We start from the raw sequence: 25,077 nt of genomic DNA, 5'->3' as shown, positions 1-25,077 counted from the left end.
ATTCTTCTGAAATAATTTTTCGAAGCTACTGTTCTCAATCTTGAACAGTAACAGCTGCCAAGCGCTGGCGCACTGGAAGAACTGCTGCTTCCCTTCGATATCAAGAACAATTGAAGAGACTCTCAAAATGTCTTGATAAGTTCATCCCTAAATCCAAACCAGGGGCAGATCCATAGTTAATCTTTTTTTGTTTTAACACATCCAGTAAAATCATCAATAAGGTTGTGCCATGCATAATATTGTAGATACTAACAACAATTGTTCCACGTGTAGTACACCTATACGGGTGAGATAGTTAGCATTTTATATTTATCTTTGGGGTGATGTGTGAAAGCAGGCCGCTTGCAATCAATCCAAAATAGAATCTCATATAGCTTTGTGGACTCTTTGAACATGATTGCGTTACTAATCTGTGGACTAGTTTCTTGCACTTTAGGATGATGCATTTCTTCTGCAAGTTCAATTCAATCCCTGTAGGCTATCAAACGTAATGTTGAGCTCTTCAGATTTATTAACTGTCTTAATTACAAATCATTCCAATATACTGCAGCCAACAGGGAATAGGTAGTCCCTGGTTTACTGAAGGGATCCATTCTGACATTCTGTATTACATGCGGTAAATGTACACAAAACTGGTCTTGGTTTTCCATATATCCTAACAGGATTATCTGAAAGAAACAGATTAGTATTAGATTACTTACCTTGGAATAGCCCCAGGCGTCAGACTGGATCCGGAAACTTTCGCGTTGCAGTACCCTTGCGTGTCGGTAGGCGTTGTCTGCGGCTCCGCATCTGTCGTCGGCGTCGTTGGCGCCGGGATGACGTCGCCGGAGTACTTAGATGCCGCCCTCGCACGCTAACGTCAGTTCTTCTTTTTTCCGTGCCAGCAACCGCCGATCCGAAAAAAAAGTGGTACCCTTAGTCATTTTTTGACTAAACTTTTTCGATCTTCTTTCGAAGTCGAACGACTCTGACGGTGCCGGTAGGGATGCCTGGGTTCAAACCCTGCGTCGACTGCAACCGACTGATGTCGGTTACCGACCCCTATCGACTGTGTCTACATTGCCTGGGGCCCGACCACGATGACAAGTCGTGCTCCGACTGCCGGGCCTTGACGTCGAAGGCTAGGAGGGAGCGGTCCCGCAAGCACCTCAAGCTCCGGCAGTCGGCCCCCGCCGTTCGAGGTCCCGGTCCGGAAGGAGGTCGAGGGACCGGTCGCGGGGCCGGAGTCATCACAGCTCGGGGAGTCGACACCACTCCTCGGGCTCCAAGTCCTCAGATAAGAGGCACAAGAAGTTGAAGAGGCTACATCGCTCTTCTGACTCCCCCCGATGCTCGCGCGACGCGGCCGGGGGTTCAGGCGACACCGCCCACGCGGCTCCGCTCGAGCCGCAGGCGTTGCGGCCTGCTCCATACCCGCCGGTCCCCGGGCAGAACGCGACGCCGGAGGAGATCAATGCATTCCTCATGGCCATGAGGTCGCCCACTCCTCCGTCGGGTTCCGCGGCGCCTGCGGGCCAACTGGTCCGGACTGGGAGCCCAAGCGGGCCGGGTGCTTCGGCCCCGGCGCCTTCGATCCCGGTGCCGCAGGACCTCGCTGGTTTCGGTTCCAGATCCGGGTCATCGCCGGTCTACCTTACGACCTTGCCGGCGCCGGCCCCTAGGGTGTCGCCCCCGAAGCCGTCCCAGGAAGACTTAGTCACCGGTCCCCCCCTCGACCCGGTTCCGACGCCGGAGTGGCGCCGCTCTATGCCGCATTCGGCACCAGCAGAAGACGTTTTCTTCTATGATCCGGCCCCATCATTTGACCCTGAGTACCAGGAGATGGGTGGCGAGGCGTATTGGGAGGGGTCTGAAGACCCTCTGGCACATGAGTGCCATTCTTATCAGGACTGGGCAGGTGAGCTAGGGGATGCCAGTGGTCTGGACACTTCGCCAGACACTGGTTTTTAGCGTGGCTTCGGAGGAGAGGGCTGCCTATAGTGTGGTGTTGACGTGGGCGGCCAAGGCCTTATCCCTTGAACTCCCCGTCGCGGCCGTGAGGACTAACCTCCTCACCGAGGTCCTTAAACCGCAAGCAAGCTCTTCGAAGCCTCTGTAGCTGTTTAATGAGGCCTTGTCTGACGTTCTTTTGGGCACTTGGTCCAGGCCCGCTACAGGTCCCCCTGTAGATAGGAACGTGGCCAGGCGCCACCACCCCACTCCGGGCGACCCTCGCTTCTTGTCCACCCACTCAACTCCCGAGAGCCTGGTCATACAGGCCTCTAACTCCCAGACCGCATTCCCGACGGCTCCCCCCGATCAGGAATCCAAGAGGTACGAACAGTATGGTAAGAAGATGTTCTCTTCACTGAGTTTGGGGTTGCAGTCAGTTAACACTGCGTGCCTCTTGGGCAGTTATTCCCACTCTCTGTGGGACACGGTCGCGGACGTGCTGCCACAATGTCCGGAGGAGGCCCTGACTAAACTCGCCCAAGCCCTTGCGGAGGGTCGAGATGCGGCACGGTATTCCATCCGATGTGGGCTGGATACAACGGACTCGCTAGGCAGAGCGACGCCACACCTGGCTGAGGTCCGCCAACTTTTCGGCTGATGTCCAAAACACCCTTATGGACATGCCATTTGATGGCTGTCGCCTCTTTGGCGACAAGGCAAACAGTGCGCTTAGCGCTTTAAGGACTCCAGGGCTACGACAAATCCTTGGGCCTGTCGGCCCCGCGCAGGCAAACTGCTGCCTTTCACTCCTTTCGTGGCCAAGGAAGGGGCACCCCCACACGTGCTGCCAGCCACAGGCCGCAGACTAACATCCAGTGTGGTGGCGGACGTGGTAACCGCCGTGGCGGTGCCCGGGGACAATGGCGAGGCCAGTCCACACCCACCCCCGCTGCATCCACCTCAAAGCCCTCCTAGTCTGAGCTTTCAGGCCCACCTGACGCCATTGGGGGGCAGGGTTCGCTATCATCTCCTCCACTGGCGCAACATCACTTAGGACAGGTGGGTGCTGCAAATTGTCCGAAGGGGCTACTCCCTCCCCTCCGAGGCGACCCCTCCAGCCATGCCACCGCAGTACCACCGGGTGTAGGGGCATCACTTAAATCTTCTGTGAGAGGAAGTGACGGCCCTCTTGGCCAAGGGGGCCATCGAGCGCATTCCTGGGCCAGAAGTAGGGTGTGGTTGTTACTCCCACTACTTCTGGTTCCCCCGAAGGGCAAAGGGGGCCTACGCCCTATCTTGGACCTGCGGAACATCAACGGCTTCCTCCGGAAGGAGAAGGTCAAGATGCTGACACTGGCTCAGGTCTTAGCTGCCCTGGACCTGGGAGACTGGATGGTAGCGTTGGACTTGCAGGACGCACATCCCCATCCTGCCGGCCCACCGGCGTTACCTACAGAACACGGTAGGCCACGAGCACTTTCAGTCCACTGTGCTCCCCTTCCGCCTTACCAGCGCCCCACAGGTGTTCACGAAAGTGACGGTGGTGGTCCCAGCTCATCTGTGCAGGTTAGGGGTTTCAGTCTTCCCCTACCTCGACGACTGGTTGTTGAAGGTGGGCTCGCCCCAGACAGACGTCCGACCTCCTGCACCTGCTGGGGTTCTCCATCATTGTGCCGAACTCACACCTGTGTACCTCTCAGAAGCTCCTCTTCATCTGAGCGGTTCTAGACTCGGCGCAGTTTCGGGTTTATCCTCCCGAACAGCGCGTATGGGATATTCAGGCTCTGATTCCGATCTTTCCCTAGTCTTGGTCAGGTTGACGCGGCGGCTCCTGGGGCTGATGGCCTCCTGCATCCTTCTGGTGCATCACGCAGATGGTGGATGCGGGCTCTGCAGTGGGACCTGAAGTTTCAGTGGGCCCAGCATCAGAGCAACTTGTCCGACCATGTCTTGATCTCGGAGGGCACTGCAAGACAGTTGCAGTGGTGGCTCACGGACCGTGATTGGGTCAGCGGCAGATCCCTTTCCCCACCCCAACCGGAGCACGTAGTTGTGACGGACGCGTCCCTCCTGGGCTGGGGAGGCCACATGGGAGAGGCGGAGATCAGAGGCCTCTGGTCTCCGGCAGAGTCCCGGCTCCATATCAACCTTCTGGAGCTGCGGGCGATCCGGCTTGCACTGAAGGCATTCCTCCCCTCTGTCCGGGGGAGTGTAGTGCAGGTGTTCACGGACAACACCACCACCATGTGGTACTGCAACAAACAGAGCGGGTGGGGTCGTGGACCCTCTGCCAGGAGGCTCTGCGCCTCTGGCAGTGGCTGGAACATCAGGGCGTGACCCTGGTGGTTCAACACCTGGCAGGTTCCCTGAACGTCAGGGCGGACAAACTCAGCCGTCGGTGTATGATGGATCACTAATGGCGTCTGAACTCTGAAGTGGAGCAAGGCCTCTTTCAGCAGTGGGGAGAGCCTTGGTTAGATCTATTCACCACAGAAGAGAACGCGCAATGTCATCAGTTCTGCGCGTTGGAATTTCCAAGGCGGCACTCGCTCGGAGACGCTTTTCGTCGCAAGTGGAACTGCGGTTTGTTGTACGCCTTTCTGTCTATACCACTTCTGTCCAGAGTGCTGCAAAAGATCAGTCGCGACCGGGCCCAAGTCATCCTTGTGGCTCCGGACTGGGCACGAAGATACTGATATCCCGAGCTACTCACCATGTCTGTCGATTCCCGATTCGTCTGCCTCTTCAGGAGGACCTTCTGTCGCAGCAGCAGGGGACGGTCCTCCACCCGAACCTGTCCATTGTCCAATTACATGCGTGGAGATTGAGCGGCGGCAGTTGAGGCCATTTGACTTGCCTCCTGAAGTCTGTAATGTGATTCCGGCAGCCAGGCGTCCCTCCACAAAATCGGTATACGCCTGCAGGTGGAACAAATTTGTGGCATGGTGCACAGCAAAGGCTGTGGATCCCCTTTCTGCCCCTCTTTCAGAGGTTCTCCTCTTTTTTCTTTCTCTTGCCCAGCAGGGCTCTGCTCTGGGCACTCTGAAGGGCTACCTCTCTGACATTTCCGCCTAATTAAGGCTCCCTGATCAGCCCTCTTTGTTCAAATCCCCAGTTGTAAATAGGTTTTTGAAGGGCATCACTCATATGTTCCCTCCTGTTCCTTTCGTGATGCCTCAGTGGGACTTGAACCTTGTTCTGACTTATCTGATGTGCGCTCCCTTCGAGCCATTTCATAACTGTCCTCTTCGTCTCCTTACTCTTAAGACTGCATTCCTGGTTGCCATCACCTCTGCCAGGAGAGTGAGTGAGCTCCAGGCTCTTTCTTCTAAACCTCCTTTCCTTTCTGTCCATCCGGACAAAGTTGTGTTGCGGACGCGACCCTCTTTCCTGCCCAAGGTAGTTACAGCCTTCCACATCGGGCAGTCCATCACCTTGCTCACCTTCTTTCCGCCTCCGCATCCCTCGAAAGAGGAAGAGAGGCTCCACCGTCTGGACCCAAAACGTGCGCTCTCATTCTATCTGGATCGCACACGCCAGTTCCGGGTGGATGACTAACTATTTGTTGGGTAAGTGGGCTCTAAGAAGGGACGGGTGTTGCACAAACGGACCATTTCTCGATGGGTCGTCTTGTGCATCAAGGCTTGTTACTCTCTGGCTAGAAAGGAGCCTCCTGTTGGGCTACGCGCCCATTCCACTCAGTCCACGGCGGCTACTACTGCCCTGGGTCGGGGAGTCCCCTTGCAGGACATCTGTCAGGCAGCTACGTGGGCCTCGCTGCACACGTTCGCAAGACACTACTGCCTGGACAGCCAAGTCCAGAGATATGGCTTTTTCGGCCGTTCCGTTCTCCAGGACTTTCTGGTATGATTATTGGTTCGCAGACCCACCACCGGGGTTGGTATTGCTGGGGTATCTATTCGAAGGTAAGGAATCTAATACTAACCTGTTTCTTTCAGATGCACAAGTTACTTACCTTCGGTAACGATATATCTGTAAGAAACAGTAGTTAGTATTAGATTCCTTACCACCCCACCCATCCTCCCCGTTCAGCGAACCGATGTCTAGGGTTAAGGTCATCCCCTTACAGGGCCCTAGTTACATGGCACCCGTGTTAGTTTTTATCATGGCTCTGCGTTTCTGGCGCGGAAAAGATGTGTATAAGAACGGACGTCAGCGTGCGAGGGCGGCGTCTAAGTACTCCCGCGACGTCATTGCGGCGCCTATGACGCCGACAAAGGACGCGGAGCCGCAGACGTCGCCTACCGACGCGCAAGGAGACTGCTACGCAAAAGTTTCCGGATCCAGTCTGACGCCTGGGGATATTCTACGGTAAGGGATCTAATACTAAACTACTGTTTCTTACAGATATATTGTTACTGAAGGTAAGTAACTTGTGCTGTAGGTGTTAGGATTCACATTCTGCAGGTGATGGGGCACCTTTGTATGTATGAAACTATCTAGCGTTTGGATCTACAGTATCAAACTACACCCATTAGTAGAATATTTCAATGGGGTATGCTGCATTCATGACAAAAGTTACTTCAATTTCGTTGATATTTAATACCGCCTGCTGTCATGCTTTCTAGACTCTCTGGCAAAGTGCAAGCGTAGCCAATTTACAGACAGGAAACCTTGTTGACTGTAACCCACAAACCACCTTCACATTACATGAGGATGGTACGTTCTAGGGAACGATCAGTCCTGTCAGATTTATAGGGTTATTTGTTGTTGTTGAGTTCCAAATCCCACTTCAACATGAATGGACACACACAAGAATCCATACTATGAAGTTATAAAAATCAATGTCCTAGACTATTGTAGTATGCATAGCTATGAAAACAAACACATTAGTGGCAATACGTGCATTTAAGCAAAATATTAAAGAATTGCAACATTGTGAATATTTTCATTAAATTCAATGGAAATAGGTCTTTCTTTCCTGAACCCCTCCATTTTAGCTCCTAGCTAAACTGTTTTAGCACCAAAAACGTCTGCACCCAACTTACATACATATTTATGGTTAGTTTGAAATGGTCAGGTCTTCTGTAGAATTATGTAAAATGCAAGCGAGAACATATAAATCTTATTGTAACTTCACTGATTTCTATCATGTATTATAAACCATATGAATACATTTTTGAATATATCTCACTATTATAAAGCAAATGTTATGTTATACATGTGCAACCAGTACTAAGATACAAAACCCATTTATACATGAGAAATATGAATATATGAGTATATGAAATGAAACAGCGGGTACATAAGTAGAAACACACAATGATTACGTTACGATAAAAAAAATCAACCTGGCATCTAGGCACAGAAGTAATTGAATCTCGCTTAACTGGATAAAAGCTGTTAAAAGTGCAAGTATCTTTTTAAAGACATCTGGTGTGCACGAGGCTTCAGAGGCTGCCCTCTGGATTAATAATGATGCTCTTTTAATTCAAATCTCAGTAACCTTTGAGGATAAGGATGGATGGGTTTTTGAAAATAGGCATTCTGAAGATCTAAGGTGGTAAAGTAGTCGCATTGTGTTATGAGGTGAAACAGCACATGTATAGTTTCCATTTTGAACAAAAAGTGGGAAGATTCCCAACTTTCTTTTCTCTTGGGGCACTTCCATTATTTCATTCTTTCTCCATGAAGGTGATTTTTCCTGTAACAGTGCATCCCTCTTGTTGGGTTCTTGGGGAAGAGGGGTACCACAAAATAAGTATTTTGGACGGGGACTCTCAAGCTCCAAGTTGATATCCCTCAAAGACAACCTCTATAGCCCAATGATCGGTAACGTTTAGTTTCCAGTGATTTGCAAAAAAATATCAGCTTTCCACTAGTGTAATCTTTCCTGATTCAGCATAGTTCAGGATGTAGACACCTGGGAGGGAATAGCACTCATTACAGTGGGTACCAATACAACGCATACCATTACAACACAGGTATAAGTACGCATTGTCAATTACGAGATACCATTACAGCGCAAACTTTTACAGAGACTATTCCTTTACCATGCATGCCATTACAACGCAAAAATATGCGTGGTAAAGGTATAGTGGTGGTAAAAGTTTCTAAGGTAAGTGACAGTCCTCTCACTACATTTACACTACCCAGCACGACCCCCTACACTACACATACACCACTACACTACCCTAAACCCTAAAACACTAGCCCCAGCATGACCCCCTACACATACACACTACACAACCCTAAACCCTAAAACACTACCCCCAGCATGAGCTTTACACTACACAAGCGCCACTACCCTAAACCCTAAACCACTACCCCCAGCACGAACCCTACACTACACCAACACCACTACACTAAACCCTAAAACACTACCCCCAGCACGACCCCCTTACACTACACATACACCACTAGACTTCCCTAAAACACTACCCCCAGCACGACCCACTACACTGCACAAACCTCCCTGACCCCACTAAACCCTTAAAAACGAACCCCCTCCCCATGCCCAAACCCCCTTATCCCTTTCTCCTTGTGGTTCCTCTTTCCTTGTTGTTCCTGCTTCACGTCGTCTCTGAGGGGCGGTGCACGTCGTTCTCAGGAAACGGAACAGCCTCTGTTTCTTTACAACGACGTGGATGGTCTACATTTCTTTAGAACGTATGGTCATTTACTATACATACCTTTACAACAAAATAGTTGTAAAGGCATACGTGGTAAATGACCATGCATTCTAAAAAAATGCGTATTAATTTACTTCCCAATGTACAACGAATGCGCGTTAATGCTTTTGTTGTAATGGTATTGCGAAGTAAAAAGCGCGCAATAATGGCTGTTTACCCGTGGGAGGCTGTTGTAACTGAGGAGGGTCGCAAGCTATCACAGTAGTTGGCTTGTCCATGAAAATGCTTTCTTTGCTGTTTTCCATTGTGCTGGGTTTCCAGATTTTTGTTAAACAAAAAGGATAGAAGTATTCTGAGCATGGAGTGGTTGTAGAAATGTATTGTCTTTGGCTGACTTATTAAATTGATCCAGTTCCTCGCCAAAATGCAAGGTGAAATGAGTTCTCTGGGTTGAATCAAGCCTCCATTGCCTCATACATGCCTCTTACCCACCCTGAAGTTGCTGCTGTGCATGAAGCATCAAGCCTCCATTGCCTCAAATGTGTCTCTTACCCACCCTGAAGTTACGGGTGTGCATGAAACATCTAACGTGTGGTCTGCTAAAAAACATAATTTTAGTTTCACTGTGCCAAATAGCTCAGCCTTCCCCACTCTGAAATGAATCATAAAGGATCTGAAGGTCCATGATGAGACCCTCTAAAGCATATGCTTCATACATCGCTATGAGGAACGAAAAACTGGATTCTGGATAATCTCAATTTAATGAATCTTCTACTTTCTTATTTATATGGTGAGCTGGCAATGAGTCCTCTGTTGCTAATGAAGAAAAGATGCGGGCAAACAGTGAGTTCACTTACTGTCTGAGGCTCTTTGAAGCACTATTGATCCCCCCAATGTTGCTGTAGTCTATGACCGCCATTTGCCTCCTGAGCCAAACTTTAAATGGTATCAGGAGGTAAACACCTCTCATTTGAAATTAGATTTCAAGGAAATGAAAATAGCCTCAGGACCTCCTATCAACTTCCTAATGCGAGTCTATACAGACACACTCACACCACAATCTTCTTTCCCTGGCTGCAAGGTTTGGTGAAGTTAAATGTACTTGAAGTTGCAGGGCTGCCAACTTTGTTTGGGTTCCATATTGAATAGTGACCCTGCTGTCCCAAGCCCCACTTGATCCTACAGCAGCCAAACGGGCCCACTGTAGAGTAGCCAAGATTTATAAATCTATGTCATAGAAATACCAAAAAATGGCTTTCTTAGCGAGAAAAGATACAATCAGTCTTGAATTTTAAAAGATGGGAAACATAACATCTTTGCAATGTGGAAGCTAAGGTTTACGAGTATGAGAGGATAATGCATTTTATAATAGAGAAAGGATAGGTAAATAGACTTTCGTTATTCTAAAGTGGGACTAAAATGTTGTTCAATTCAGGAGATTTGTCAATCTTAAGAGCAGTAATTCTCATACGCTATTGGCTGTGATGAGGAAGACGGGAAGTGGATGTAATGTACCTTCCCAAGTTATTATTTCTAAATCTAATGAAATTCTTAACGTTAAGCAACCAAACAAATCTGCAGAGTGAACCTGGTGTGCCTTACGTGGTAATCTGCATCAGTGTTTAAAAATATAATCTAAACAGCTTTGGAAAATTGTGCCCTCTTGGTCTTGGCCATTGGTTAATTAATTACATTTTATGGGAACAGGCCTTTCAACTCTAAATCCATGTGGATCCGCCAGAGGAAAAGAAAGAAAAAACAGGAAGTCAATTTTTGGCAACAATCCAGGCAGAATGAGCCCGGGGGAGACAACAGCACTTGCCAAGCCATCTGGAAAAGGTAAAGTTTGCTCCTTGTATCTTTAGTTTGTGGTCCAAAATGTATTCGGCTGTGCAACAAAGGATTGGTTGAAAAATTATTTTTCGTAGAACCAGCACAAAATATGGTTAGAGAAGAGTCCTTGGTTAAATCCCATTTGAGATGTATATAGCTTTGCTGCCTGGAGTTTACTTTTATGTTTTGATTTTCCAAGCAGTAATATACATATTGTACTATTACTCTGTGACCTTCTCAGCAATACCTACCCTTATGTCCCTCGTCTCCTACCAGCAGATTTCTGGCCAATCCCTGCTAATAATCCTCTTCTGCCTGTCCAGACAGTGCGTCATCTGGGAGTACTACTTGACAGTAATCTACAACTTTATTCTCAAGTGAATAAAACCATGAGCACGCCTCTATCTCTGCTCCGAGCCTTTCGAAAAATACTCCCCTTTCTACCAGGCTCAGTTAGACCCCAAGTGGTAAGGAGTATTATTATGAGCAGATTAGATTACTGCAATGCCCTACTCCTAGGAGATCCAGCTTCTTTGTTAAAAAAAACTGCAAAGAATACAGATTGTGGCAACCAAACTTGCGTTAAACAGACAACGGAGTGCATCAGCCTCGCTTGCCCTAAAAGATCTTCTTTGGCTGCCCATTGTGCAAAGTCCAGTTTAAGTCTCTGTGTATTGTCTATAGGGCAATTAATAAAATGGGGTCTAAGCTTTTACAGAGGAAATTCCAATGGTACTCCCCAGTTAGAAGCCTGCGCTCTTCTTCAGCCAATCTGGTATGCAGTCCCGGTGTCAATAGAGTTCGACTGGGTGGTAGATGATTCAGTTTTGCCGTGTCCTGTCTTTGGAATTCTCTGCCAATGAGCTTAGACAAATGAACACTCTTCACGCTTTAGGAAGGAATTTAAAACTATATTCTTTCCTAGAGACTAATCCCTAGCTGTATTTCAACTCGGTTACACACAGTGTTTTTTGGTAACCCCAGCGCTAGGATACCCGTTAGATGGCAGCAGCGCTATAAAAGTGTCCCTTACATTACATTACGTCTTGGGGCTTTAAAGGGCCCACTTCTGTCGAATTAATGTAGTACTATGGTTTCAAATGCAGGGCACACGCTTGACGTGGTGAACGAAGCCTGAATTTGCATGTGTTTATTATTTCTTACTGTACAAAGGGTAAATTTTTATAAATGCTTACATTTATTTTTTAAATGTGAATTCAGGCATTGCCTACAATGTTGTATTTGCATTCACAGACAAGAAAGTGGATAGACATTAATATGTTGTTATTTAGATATGTATGCATTCTCTGTATGACTGTGTTTATTCACAGTATATATTTTTATTGCACAGAATGTTATAGTATAAAAATCCATATTTTCCAGACATCCATGAAATATGGAATGTGGTTTGTCTTCATATTAACAGCCTCCAGACCAGCTTCCGAGTCTTACTGTTGTCAGGACCGCTAGTATGATACGTTAGTGTAGCAACAAATGATGCTGCGTATTCACTGTAATATTGTTTTGATACATTTGAGCTAAAACATTATTTCAGTCGGCAAATTGTGTGGCATTTGCAGTAAATGCAAAATTGCACAATTGTACTTGTTTAGACATTTGTCTATCGCTTTCTCAACAATCGAGTGGTGAAAACTAAACAAAACTAAACAATCTAACTCCATTCAGTATCCTTTGTTAGCTGCACCTTGAATAGAACAGCTTCAACAGTACCTCCCTTTTGCAGACGAACTGCATTCCTAATAAAGCAAGGGATAATGTTTTCTAAAATTCTCCATTAGGAAAAAATATATAATTACCTATTGTTCTCTTGTTCCTTCTGTAAACAAGCAAACAGTATAGTCCAGTATTTATTTTCTCTAAACATTTTCCTGCTTGCGAAAAAATGAGTTTTTCATATAAACTACCCAAAATAAATATGTAATCTAAAAAGTATATTACAGGTCCGTTGTGTATTATGGTTCAGTATTGCCATCTGTAAATCCTGGTGAAATTCACAGACCATTCACCATTCAACTTTGTGATTCGTGATGTATTCAAAACCTCTCAGTGTCAACATTGGACCTTACTATGCAGTAACGCAGCTTAAACGTGATATAACAATGATTCCCTGTTCGTTACAGTGAGGGTATGGTATTGTTTTAGTGCATGTGACATCACTTCCTCTGATGTCAGCGAGAACCCCCCTACCCTAATTAGTCTCCAGGTGGTTTTTGCGACTTGTTTCCTGTCCCAATATATTTACATATGCAACTGTTCAACAGAACTCCTATTTCGTTGGAAATCGTAATGGACAGCAGATTGTGCACCGGTGGCGCATGACCGATTTTTGTAGTGATGCACTATTTTAAAGACTGAAAGTCTTCAGAGAGCAGCAAGTTCTCAATTCCCCTTTGCTTCATACTTTGTAATATATTGAATTTACAAACATTTATTTTAATCAAAACTGTCTTAACTTGTTTTATGTTTCTGTGTGTTATTTAATCGATGTATCACATAATGTGATATGTTTATGTGTTTCTATATTTATAACCTTTTCTCTCATTAACCAGAGCTTCATGATGGAACAAGTGTAAGGTGAAAGATTTGTCCTCATTACCACAGGCCCGTTTGGCAGATTCCGGTCTTTTTATGCAATTTTGTAATTTACAAGTCCCTGTCAGAAAAGAATGCACATTTTTAGATTGGGTTTTTTCCTACTAGCATATTGCAATAATCGTTTGACGATAAGTCAATCCAACCCACTTGAATCCAGATTCTAAGCGTATATACGTTTTAAATGGTTCCAGATGATGCATTAGGTACAGTTGTTTCCAAGCTCTAAAGGACAAGATTTTGAATGCATTTCTGAAAAAAGCTCATGAAATATTAGTGTGTCGAGGTCGGGCACCGCTCCTAGTAAGATTATTTCTCTGCCACAGAAAATTCATTTAGTGCTAATCATAAAAGTAGGTGCTTGGTTCAGAGCTCTGGTTGGATATCCTGTGCATGTTTTACCAGACGAAAAAAGGTTTTAGAACATCATTGTTAAATTCACTTTGAGGAGACTTATAATAATCGACACCACAGTTCCTGTACCACAGCATCCCCCAGAATTCCTATGGTAGAAAGGATGCTGCCTTGTCCCATGCATCCTCCCATCCACTTGTCCTTCCATACAAGCACCCGTCCATCCATCCCTCTACAGCATGGCGGCACACATTTTGTTGACGGCACTCATCAAATGTGCAGTGAATGCTCAATGTAGTTCTCAAGTATGCCACAGCTGCCCAAATGGCTTCTTTACTCATCAAATACTTCATGGCTTCCCAGTCCACTATGTGGTCCTTCTGAAAGATGCCAAGGGTTCTTGAGTACCAAGGTGCTGTCCGCTACATGGGGCATTAGTGCTCAAGTGGAAGGGTGCAGCTTAATGCCAGGTAGGAACTCAGTGCAAGGGTGTTACTTAGGCCTTAAGAAGCTACACTGTCACAAGTCCTTCTGTGCCCTGAATGTTTTTTGAGAGGCTCGTGTGTTTCTCACTTACAAAGCTATTCCTTAGACTAGCTGCTTTTCTCTCCCAGTAGTGCTAAATTATTAGACAGGATTGTACTCGCTGTTATGTTGCCTTTAATTGAAAATGGCCCCTGAGTTACTTCTCATTGGCAGGCACCTCCTTATATATAGCTTTGGGTTCTGCTTCGCACTAGAGCTAAGGGTAAAGTGGCAGGTATATTACGCCTTTCCAGAATTGTATGCCAGTTTAAAATATACCGCTCAGTGCAATGTTTTGTGTCAGTAACAGATACACTGCCCAATGCCTTAATCTTCCCTAGCAACACCACACCAGATTATCGGAGGAGCATCACCTTTATTTATTGTGTGCTATATTAGGCCTTCCAAGGTGCAGTGCTTCCTATCTTACCATGAAGGGTTTTACTTTAAAAAGAGCTCCACCTGTGGTACCATTCAGTGCCTTTTCCTGGTTTTCAGCATGGGCTTTTCACCAGGATATTGGTCAGTTGTCATCTGTTGGAATGCTGGATTCCACCTTCAGGCGTGCCCCACCACCTAAGAAATCTTAAAGAATAAGATGTGACCTGTTTAGTTTTCTGGCAGCCTCTTTGGACCTTTTGGCCATCCTCAAGTAGGGCTGCACCAAGTAAAAATTAAAGGCTCTCCACCCATGAGATTATGGTCTGATTTTCTGAGGTTGGTTAGCCCTCACTAAGTTTCTTATTTGGGGTCAGTCCAGCGGGGGCTCCTCTGCCATGGCGGAGGAGCGTCGCCCTCTCTGCCAGCAGCCTTAAAACATAATAAACCAGGTTTATTATTATTATTATTTTTATTATTTTGGTAGCGGGTTAGATTTGGGGGCAAGGCCATCACAAGGGTGAGGAGTGAGGGGGCAAGCACGAGATAAAGAGTTTCACACTGGTATCAGTCCGCATGAAAGTTCGGCCATCCAACTTAGGCCAGCCAAACTGTTATGAGCACTGGAGCTATAGACAGCTGGCACCGGCTCCTAGTCTAACTGGGACCGCAAATTCATGGTGCTCAAGCCAATCATGATGCTTTCATGCTGCCATCAGCAGCATGAGAGCAGCGTCATGATTGGCTGCAGTGGAGTCTGGGAGCCTGTGCCTGCAGTGGAGAGGAGCTTAGAAGAGCGTGATGCAGCAGTTAAGGTTTTTTTTACTTGTCTCGTCTTTCCACCCCGCCACTCTTCCGACAAACCGGCCACCACTGGGTCAACCTTGTCATGAGGGCTCTTTGGAGCTGCTCCCCTTAAGTTATGTTATGAAAACTTTTAAAGAGTATGATTACCCAAGGGTGTCTTGGCGCTGAGTTGGGGTGTTACAGTTATGGTGCCTGACAAAACCCTGAGTACCCGAACTCTACTATTTCCTTAGCTAGTGGCTGAACAGTCTGCTGTAAGACTGGAAAGAATGTTTTCACCAGAGGAAACCTTTTCCAGATGAGGGGAACCTTAAAGTCCTTTATGTCACCCTGTATGTAGGACCAAGGATTCATACAAAATTGTAAGGCTGGGCCTCACACACCACCCTGGGTGTTGTGCTCCATCATCAGCCCGCCTCGCTCCCCTGAGAAAAATCTAGGGGCAAGTCTGCTCCATTTCCCAGCAGGGGCAAGTCTGCTCCATTTCCCAGCAGGGAGTTCTTATTATGGGTAGTGGAGTTTGGGTTCCATTGTGAGAGTTAACATTCTTAGACCCCTCCCCTTTATTTTTGGGCGGGTCTAGGAGATAATTAAAACCTGAAAAATTGTGATGCCTAGGGTTGTGAATTTCCCCTGCATCAGCTTAGTCAATGTGTTTCAGTTCCGCGTAGCCCCCAAACTGGGGTCCCAGGCTTTCGTCCTACTACCCTACTTTGCTGGCTAATCATGTTCACTCAAAATCAGCATGCATACATTCAGTACCCAATCAGCTGAAAAATGTTCACTTGCTCTAATAATTTTATGATGGTCCTGTAGTACACAAACCGACATTGTTCAAAATATACATATGTATTGAGTGAGACTTAACAAAACATGAAACATAGACCAGAAGGGGAAAGTCCATCTTACTGCATATGTTTATACTTAATGTGCCATTGCACTCCTCACATGCGACTAGAAAACTCTGCAAATAAACTGGTTGTGGATGTGGTTCAAATTGTGTTACGTTCATTCACACCATCTTACTCTGATCTCAAATTGGAAGGACCCCTTTGGAGGAGGTTGTGGAGCGGAGCCTTATTGTCACAACACTATCCTATGGAGACTTCTAGCCGCAGATTCCTTACCTTAAAATAATCCCCAGGCATCAAATTCTCATGAGCAGTACCCCCACGTGCAAATAGGTGGCATTGTTTGACTCCGCATAGTGTAATCAGCAGCATCTCCGCCAGAAGTGATGTGCATGCTTTCTATATAGGTGCCACCCCAGCGTGCTGAGTTCATTTTTCTTTCCACGCCAGTCCGCGCAGATCCGGAGAAGAGCTGTTCCGGGTTTTTTTTCTTTTCTTTTTGTCAAGAGTTTTTCGAGACTTTGTCTCCTGGTGCGTTGAGGATGTCAACTAGGAAGGCTGATTTAAAGCCCTGTGGCGCCTGGCACAAGCCGATATCAGTGACGGGCCTACTTGTGGTGTGCCTCTGGTATTTGGAGTGCAACCACAACGGCAAGTCTTGCGTTGATTGCCTTGCCTTGCACCCCAAGGCCTTGAGCGAGCAGTCCCTCAAGCTCTTCACTGTTTGTGTGACACCACAACGCTCACTATTTTGGTTGAGAAGGAGGTCCCGGGATTGGTCCCTGAGCCACTCCAAGCGATTGTCGTCACCATCGAGGTCGTCGGTAAAATCGGTTAAGCTCCACAGGCACATGAAGAGCAAGAAGTTGAAGAGATCTTAGACTACACCCCGTCTTTCTGTCTAAGCCATCTGACGAGACGAGAGAGTATCAGCATTCGAATCATAGTTCTGTTGTGGAGCCTAGTCCGTCTCCCCACCTTCCAGAGTTTCTGGGAGCCTGAGCGACCCCCGCTGAGTTAAGCAAATTTTATGAGGCCATGCACCTCATATTTGGGCAGCCAGGCCCGCTGTAGTGCCTTCAGACCCAACGGCCCGAGAGGGGCCCCTGCTGGTTTGCCTCTAGTGGGTACACTCCCGTCACCAGTCAGGCCAAGTTGGATCTGAAGCAGAGCCAGTGAAGTCACCTCAGCCTTCCACTCCGCCTGCTCCAGTGTTGTGACCACTCATTTATTATTCACCTTATATTTATTTACATTGCTTGAGGGTTTAACATTCCCACCTGGGACTTCCGCAGTGGAGCTGGCATGTTTTTAGGTAAAGTGGAATGCCTCTGTACCCACTTGGGACTCGCCACAACTTGTGCACCCCAGATGATTCATTATTGTTGGAGTCTGTGGGAGATACCCAGGGCCCCCTGGCCCCACAGGCATTTTTTAAAAGTGATGTGCTCCATCTCCATTTCTTTTTAATGTTTTAGTGGGGTGCTCTGGTGCCCAACTGGGCCATCCCACAGTTTGCCCATCATTGGGGGCTGCGGGGGGGAAGACTCAGATCTTTGGATGGCTAACCGTGATTAATTTACATGCTGGATAATCCATTGAATGAATATTAAACATCCCAACAATGGATACTTTACTCGTTTGAAGAGTGTTAATTCTGGATTTAACAAATTACATTTATTGATACATCGAGGTATTTCAAAAGTGCTCCCACAAGCAAAAAGGGATTTCCCACCTTTCACACATTCAACAAAGACCAGATATCCCAAGGACAGTGTCCAGAAAAATCCAACTACAAGCACTCTGGATTCAGCTGGAACCGTGATCCCTGCCCACTCGGCATCTGACACCTCCAGGCAGAGTCTGGGTGGCTGACCTGTCCAGTGAAGTCTCCCCAGCAAACCTGACCTCAAATCCAGAATTGGCTGACCACTCCTGGACGCCTGCAGCCTCATCTTGAAGGGTCCTCCGGACCGTGACCGGCTCCAGTAAAGAAAATACAATACCAAAGGGCATCCCTGCATTCTCAGTCCTCAGACTTCAAGGTGCCCAGCAGACGGTGCCTAGCCCTCCTTAGACATCTCAACTTACCTGCCTCCTGGTCCGAGCATGCAGCCTCTTTGTGCGACTGAGAATTCCTCATTGAAAAGCATCGGGCGCCCGCCACTAATTTGCACCCTGCACCCGGCCGCCCCTCTGCCGCTGACGGTGTAAGGTTGATGCTACCTTGTGACCCAGATCTTTTGACTGGGGGAGAATGTTTGCATTGTCAGCTTTCCGTCCATCATTTGTTTGATGTAACACCTTTGCCCTAAGTGGGATGGGTATGCCTAGACGTGGGCCCCATGCTCACTGTGCCACTGGATTAAAGCTAGCCTTGCTGAAGAAGGGTGACCTACCCTGAAACCGGTCCCAGAATGCTTGTTTCCGGTCCAGAGAGGACCTGGCCCAGCACTTCGGTCTGGACTGTTCCCATGGGGCACAAGGTCAAGACTGATTTGCATATGGCTGGGTCCAAACTGGGGTGGCGTAGTGGGCAAAAGAAAGATGGATTTAACCCAGATCTTTTGACTGGGGAATAATGTTTGCATTGTCAGCATTCCGTCCATCATTTGTTTTCTGTAACACTCTTATAAATAATAAGCATCTCCGATTGTGAGCAGAGGAGGCACTTCAGCAGACACCGAGGGTCACTGTAATCTGTGGCTTCGCAGAACAGCTACCTGACATCTCCATGAGGGGTGTCCAATTCGTGTCCAAGGCGGGGTCCTACATTCTCTCCCCCCAGGTAATGGGGTTGGATCATCCCTTGGGGGGAGTTCTTGTCTGTACATCTACACACACTCTAGACACCTACAGGATAGGGATTGCATAGTAGGAGTACGCCGGATTACTACCTTGTTTTATATGCCTGCATATATACACTGTTTTAGCACCATGGTGGAACTCATTATCTGCGATTTACTCTTTTGGTGTTTGTAATCACTTTCATCTGCTTCTGTCTACTGATTATCCCAGCACATGTATTTTATACAAGAATAACTGTTCAATAAATATATTGAAAACGTTCCATTGTGTATTCTTTGTATATTTCTCTGAGAACAAAGAGCACAAGTGACTGAGCGGAAGGGTTCTGATTTGTTACCACGATCCCTGAGGGGTCAGGGTTGTCATGTTCAGTGGTTGCTAGAAGCGTATGCTTCCTGTTTAGGTTAGAGGGGCTTATGTTGGCACTGTGAGTTAGCTGGTCTCTAGACCAACATATCCTGCGGTGGTGCTTGGCATCAGTCTAGGCACCTCACCTAAAGATTGTTGTCTTTAAATGTGCAGGTCCTATGGATTAGTGGGAACTACACAACAATACCTTCTAATATCCCTGCACTTAGCCTTCCACCAAGTGCAACTAGGTTTGCTGAAGGGCCTGGATTTTAGGCAGACCCTTCACCCAACCTGCCTAAGGCAACCACTACCCGCTACATATGGCCTTAAACCATGCCCAGTGTGGCCTGATCTTTGGCCAGGCCCAATCCTCAGCCTCCCACGGGTAGAAATTCCTGCTTCACCCGTGTTCTGGGTGCACAGTGAGATTGGCCCCTGCAACGGACTTTCACAATATTTTGCAGTATTCTGCTGTATCCGTTCTTTTACTTGATCAGTCTCTCAACTGAGTTCTTAAGGTGTCACAGCAAACATGCAATAAAGGAATGGAGCAAAATAGCCATTGGTAGCCATGGGGAGTTCTGATTAAAAGACTAATCCTACATAGACACCATAATGAATGATTACATCACATTATGAAACATCAAAACTGAGTGCATTAAAATTATCTGCATGTACCGAACCGCCCTGCAAGGAAGAGATATGAATTAGATCTGATTAATAATGTTCAGTCATTCACTAACTTCACTAATATTCAGACAGTCATTAACTTGTGTGTAAAATTATATAATTTTCCAATCATTTTTTTCTAGCTCCTGTGGATACTCGTCAGAACTGGGAAGAACCGTGTTCTCCTCCGTCCCATCTGTCTACTTCTCTGAGTGCTATTATTAGGACTCCGCGATGTTACCACATATCTTCATTAAATGAGAATGCTGCCAAGCGTCTTTGCAGGCGGTATTCCCAGAAATTGATCCAACATACTACTTATCAGCTATTAAGGACATACCCGGCTGCGACTCGCATTGATTCTTCAAATCCACACCCGCTAGTGTTCTGGCTTCATGGCATACAATTGGTAGCCCTTAACTACCAAACAGATGGTAATTGTATGCAGCTATTTCTTATGGTATATCATTGCATCATTTGGATTTAACCAAATATCAAATTACAATTCTGTCCTTTCACAATAACACTCCAAAATAGTTTTGTTAGTACTTTAGTCTTGTGCTAGTGCCTTAAAACACACCTATGCTCAAATGTGGATAGTCTGTTTGTGCTGTATCACAGTATAACTTACTATGTGGCAGCACACGCTTTGGGTAAAAAAAGCAATGCACAGTCATTAGAGACTTGTGTCAAACAATCTATGCACATTTGTGCATTTGATGTGTTTACATATGTTAGCACAATAAAGCCAGACCTAGTGGATTTACCATTAATTGTTAATTTTTCCCAGTGTGATACCCTGGATACAGTGGATAAACTCAGACAAGTGTCCCAAACTTGCGGTGATACTCTAGGACTCACGTAGTACATCAACAGGTCAAACATAGTCTGCCGTTGCTTGTGTTTTCTGGCTAAAGAGTTCACCTTGGACTGTTCATAATGGACCAGGACCAAGGCTGATTTGCATATGGTTGGCTTCGGTCTGTAGTGGCAGACTGAGCAAAAAATGATGGACTGAAATATGGCCCAGTGTAAATTTCAGTGGTTGAGATTAATTCAAGGATCCAACGCATCCATTATTTTTTTTTCTTCAGAGGTTACGTCTCTTGTTGATGCAGTTAAGATTGCCTTACTTTCCTTTGTTATGATTCTTGTCCCTGTTGTGGTGGGAGCTGTTGTTCCTTGCAGGATCCCTGTGGTTGGGCCAGTTTTTATTGCTTTTGTCACAGCTGTGGTTAGAATTGTGGTCCGTGTTTGCTCATACTTTGCTGGCAGCTATTGGTGCTCTTGTCACTGCCATAGTGGTTGCTGTGGTCACTGCTGATTCTATACTGTGGTTAATGTAACAGCTGTGGATACTTCTGTAATACAGTTGATGCTGCTATTGCCTGCTATGGTCCCAGATGTGGTTGCTGCTGTGGTTCCTACTGAGATTCCTGATATGGTCCATGCAGTTGTAGAAGCTGTTGTCGTCTCTGGGATACCTGTTGTGCTGGCAGCTGTTGTTGCTACGTGGTGAAGGCTGTTAACACTAAGGTTTTCAATGGTGTGATGGCTGCTAACTGCTTATGCTATTATTATATTTGTGGTTGCTTTTGTTGCCCCTCTAGTGGTAGCGATTGTGGTTGCTTCTGTGGTGCCTGATGCTTTTATAAATGTGGTGAAAGTTTTCATCACTTCTGTGGTCTCTCTTGTGCATGCAGCTAGCGTTACTGCTGTTGTTACTGGTGTGGTAATGGCTATGATCACTACTGTGTTGCTAGTGTGTGGTTCCTCCTAATTGATACCAGTGTGAACCCTGTTGCTGAAGCTACTGTGGCTGCAGTGCTGGTTGTTGATACTCTGATCTCAACTGTTGTTACAACTGTGATCACTGCTCAAACTCTTGCCGTGGTTGCAGATTTGGTCACTTGTATGGTCTCTGCTTTTTAGTCCTGGCCCCTTGATATACCTCCGATAAATAATTGTTGTCAAGAGATTTTCATTTTTGTTTTCTGTTTTTGTATCATTAGAGAAGCAATTTAGCTTGGGTACACATTGCTAATCAGGACCAAATGTTTCTGGGCGACATTTCTTAAAACGGCTGATATGTTGCAGTGGTGATATAATATTTCAGGAACCATGAGACCTATATACTTCATTTTGGTGTCAAAACATAGGTTTAGGGAGGTAAAGTAGTCTTATAGAGACAGAAAATAACTCCTCGGAGTAACCCTTTTGCCATTTTCCAAAATGCTGACTCTATAATGATGTGTTTTAGCCAGGATACTGGTAATTTATTTTAATATTGGTTTTTTTCAGGTTTTCTGGTTCAAATTAGTAAACATGAGTAAATTAGGTGGTAGCAGAGGATCTTTGTCACCTGACAGCGTGTTGCTAACAACAAACTCTGAGGACTCCTTCAACAAAAATAAATGTGTCCTATGCCAAACTATTCCAAAGGAAAAGCTAGTATTAACTGCAGCTGGACAGAAGAGGGTTTGGGAAGCTGCAGAAATACAGCAAGACAAAGTTCGCCCAAGATTGAAACTGATGGGTGAAGAGAATCAAATATTTTATCATTGTAACAACAAGTGCTACAAGTCAATTACAATGGAAAAAAGTCTCGAAAAATAATGTCATAGCAGAAACCAGTGAATAAAAACAAGACTCAGAGTCTTCTGAAAAAGCGATGACAACCAAACCTAATGCCCAACCACTTAGAGGCTCAATGGCTACCCCTCAGCCACCTCCAACAACTGATCAGAAAGCAGAGGATCTTCAGTGTGTTATGTAGCCAGAACAAGGATCAAATGGATAGGCGAAAGAACAAAGTGCAAAGTATGAGAGTCTCAAAGGGCAGACATGTTTTTATCTGCAGCTAGTTTCTTCCAAGATTACATTTCAGCCTAGTAGCTGATATTAACAGCGAGGTGAATGTATTTGCAGCAGATTTTCATGCCCACCCAAACTGCATGCGTGCATACATTCGAGAATATGAATGTACAATGAGCTCCCAGCAGCAACGTAATCACCAGCCTTCAGTTAAGTTTGCAATCTTTGAAAAAGCAAATAACGTTTTAAAGCCACTCCTAGAGTTCTGGCTACGGGTTCACACTCCGTGAGAGCAGGGAAATAATGGTCAGCATTGATGAAACTGTATTGATCCATTATAAACAAATTATGTTTTTCTGGTGAGAATTTACGATAATTCGTTTTTGTCAGTCTAACAAAAAAATGGGCCACTTATCGTGTTCTCAGGTGATTTGACTCTTGAAGTTCTTGTTACCAAAATAAGATCACAGGATGCAGTAAAATCAGCAGTAATTATTTAAAGAAGCATCCTGAAATATTTAGATTTTGGACGTAATTACATATTTTGTGATGTACCAGATGCCAGATGCTGTCTTAAAATGTTTTAGTGTCAAAACATAGGTTTAGGGAGGTCAAGTAATCTTATAGAGACAGAAAATAACTCCTCAGAGTAACCCTTTTGCCATTTTCCAAAATGGCGACTCTATAATGATGTGTTTTAGCCAGGATAGTGGTAATTTATTTTAATATTGTTTTTGTTTCAGGTTTTCTGGTTCAAATTAGTAAACATGAGTAAAGTAGGTGGTAGCAGAGGATCTTCGTCTCCTGACAGCTTGTTGCTAACAACAAAGTGAGGACTCCTTCAACAAAAATAAATGTGTCCTATGCCAAACTATTCCAAAGGAAAAGCTAGTATTAACTGCAGCTGGACAGAAGAGGGTTTGGGAAGCTGCAAAAATACAGCAAGACAAAGTTCGCCCAAGATTAAAACTGATGGGTGAAGAGAATCAAATATTTTATCATTGTAACAACAAGTGCTACCAGTCATTTACATAGGAAAAAAGTCTCGAAAAATATTGTCATAGCAGAAACCAGTGAATAAAAACAAGACTCAGAGTCTTCTGAAAAAGCGATGACATCCAAATCTAATGCCCAACCACTTAGAGGCTCCATGGCTACCCCTCAGCCACCTCCAACAACTGATCAGAAAGCAGAGGATCTTCAGTGTGTTATGTAGCCAGAACAAGGACCAAATGGATAGGCGAAAGAACAAAGTACAAAGTATGAGAGTCTCAAAGGGCAGACATGTTTTTATCTGCAGCTAGTTTCTTCCAAGTTTACATTTCAGCCTAGTAGCTGATATTAACAGCGAGGTGAATGTATTTGCAGCAGATTTTCATACCCACCCAAACTGCATGCGTGCATACATTCGAGAATATGAATGTACAATGAGCTCCCAGCAGCAACGTAATCACCAGCCTTCAGTTAAGTTTGCAATCTTTGAAAAAGCAAATAACGTTTTAAAGCCACTCCTAGAGTTCTGGCTACGGGTTCACACTCCGTGAGAGCAGGGAAATAATGGTCAGCATTGATGAAACTGTATTGATCCATTATAATAAAAAAATATGTTTTTCTGGTGAGAATCTACGACAATTCGTTTTTGTCAGTCTAACAAAAAAATGGGCCACTTATGGTGTTCTCAGGTGATTTGACTCCTGAAGTTCTTGTTACCAAAATAAGATCACAGGATGCAGTAAAATCAGCAGGAATCATTTAAAGAAACATCCTGAAAGATTTAGATTTTGGACTTAATGGCATATTTTGTGATGTCCCAGATGCCTGATGCTGTCTTAAAAAATTTTACATCATTGTTTAATATCAGCTTAGCAAAACTTAAAAATGAAACTTCTTGAGTTTGGAACAGAAGCTGACAACATTGATGATGGTTTTGAAGATATAAGTGAAGAAGTGGAAAACAATCCCAAGAACCGACAGGCTTATTGTGTGCAAGTGTACCATCTTCCAAATCATGTTTTATGAATTACATCACGGCAAAAAGAAAACTCTGCTACACATGAATAAGATTGGTGTAGCAACAAGTTATAATGACATAGTATGGAGCAGGAACTTGTTAGCAGCTCATGCTGTAACATCTTTTGAATCTGACAGCACAACAGTTCCAATTCACTTTACCAGGAAGGGATTTACAATTGCAGATCTTGGTAATTTTGATTTCCAAGACAGTGCTTCTTGGTCTGGAACATCCAGCTCAAAGGATACTTCCATGGTGGTTTTTCAAGACTATACTAATAAAGTAGCTGCTGGAAAACAAGTTGTGTCAACTGTAGGCATAAACAAATGAAGCTGCAAGCCTATAACCTAACTGCCTTCCCAAAATGTGCAAAATCGCTACAAGCCATGAACACACGTCCCATACTACCAGAAAGTTTAAAAGTGGCTGAGGACATGAATCTTCTACCTGATGATGAGGCCCACAAAGCTGATTTAATTGAATGTATCATATTATTTATCCAGTGCGGACTGAAGGATAAAGAAAAACGAATTCC

The 25,077-nt window shown here is 45.4% G+C and overlaps 1 protein-coding gene across 7 annotated transcripts in view; it reads left to right on the top strand.

The window, feature by feature from the left end:
* The window catches only part of PLCE1 (phospholipase C epsilon 1), a 1,649,974-nt gene that overhangs the window by 1,415,302 nt on the left and 209,595 nt on the right, over positions 1 to 25,077 (top strand). For all 7 annotated transcript variants that reach the window (XM_086922473.1, XM_086922472.1, XM_086922474.1 and 4 more), the window contains 2 exons: positions 10,236 to 10,367; positions 19,861 to 20,151. In XM_086922473.1, the coding sequence (XP_086778599.1) occupies positions 10,236 to 10,367; positions 19,861 to 20,151 (423 nt within the window). The remainder of the gene's footprint in view (positions 1 to 10,235; positions 10,368 to 19,860; positions 20,152 to 25,077) is intronic.

This window comes from Lissotriton vulgaris, chromosome 5, assembly GCF_964263255.1.
Source record: "Lissotriton vulgaris chromosome 5, aLisVul1.2, whole genome shotgun sequence".
Taxonomy (NCBI): Eukaryota; Metazoa; Chordata; class Amphibia; order Caudata; family Salamandridae; genus Lissotriton; species Lissotriton vulgaris.
This window is presented reverse-complemented; position numbering and strand designations above follow the sequence as displayed.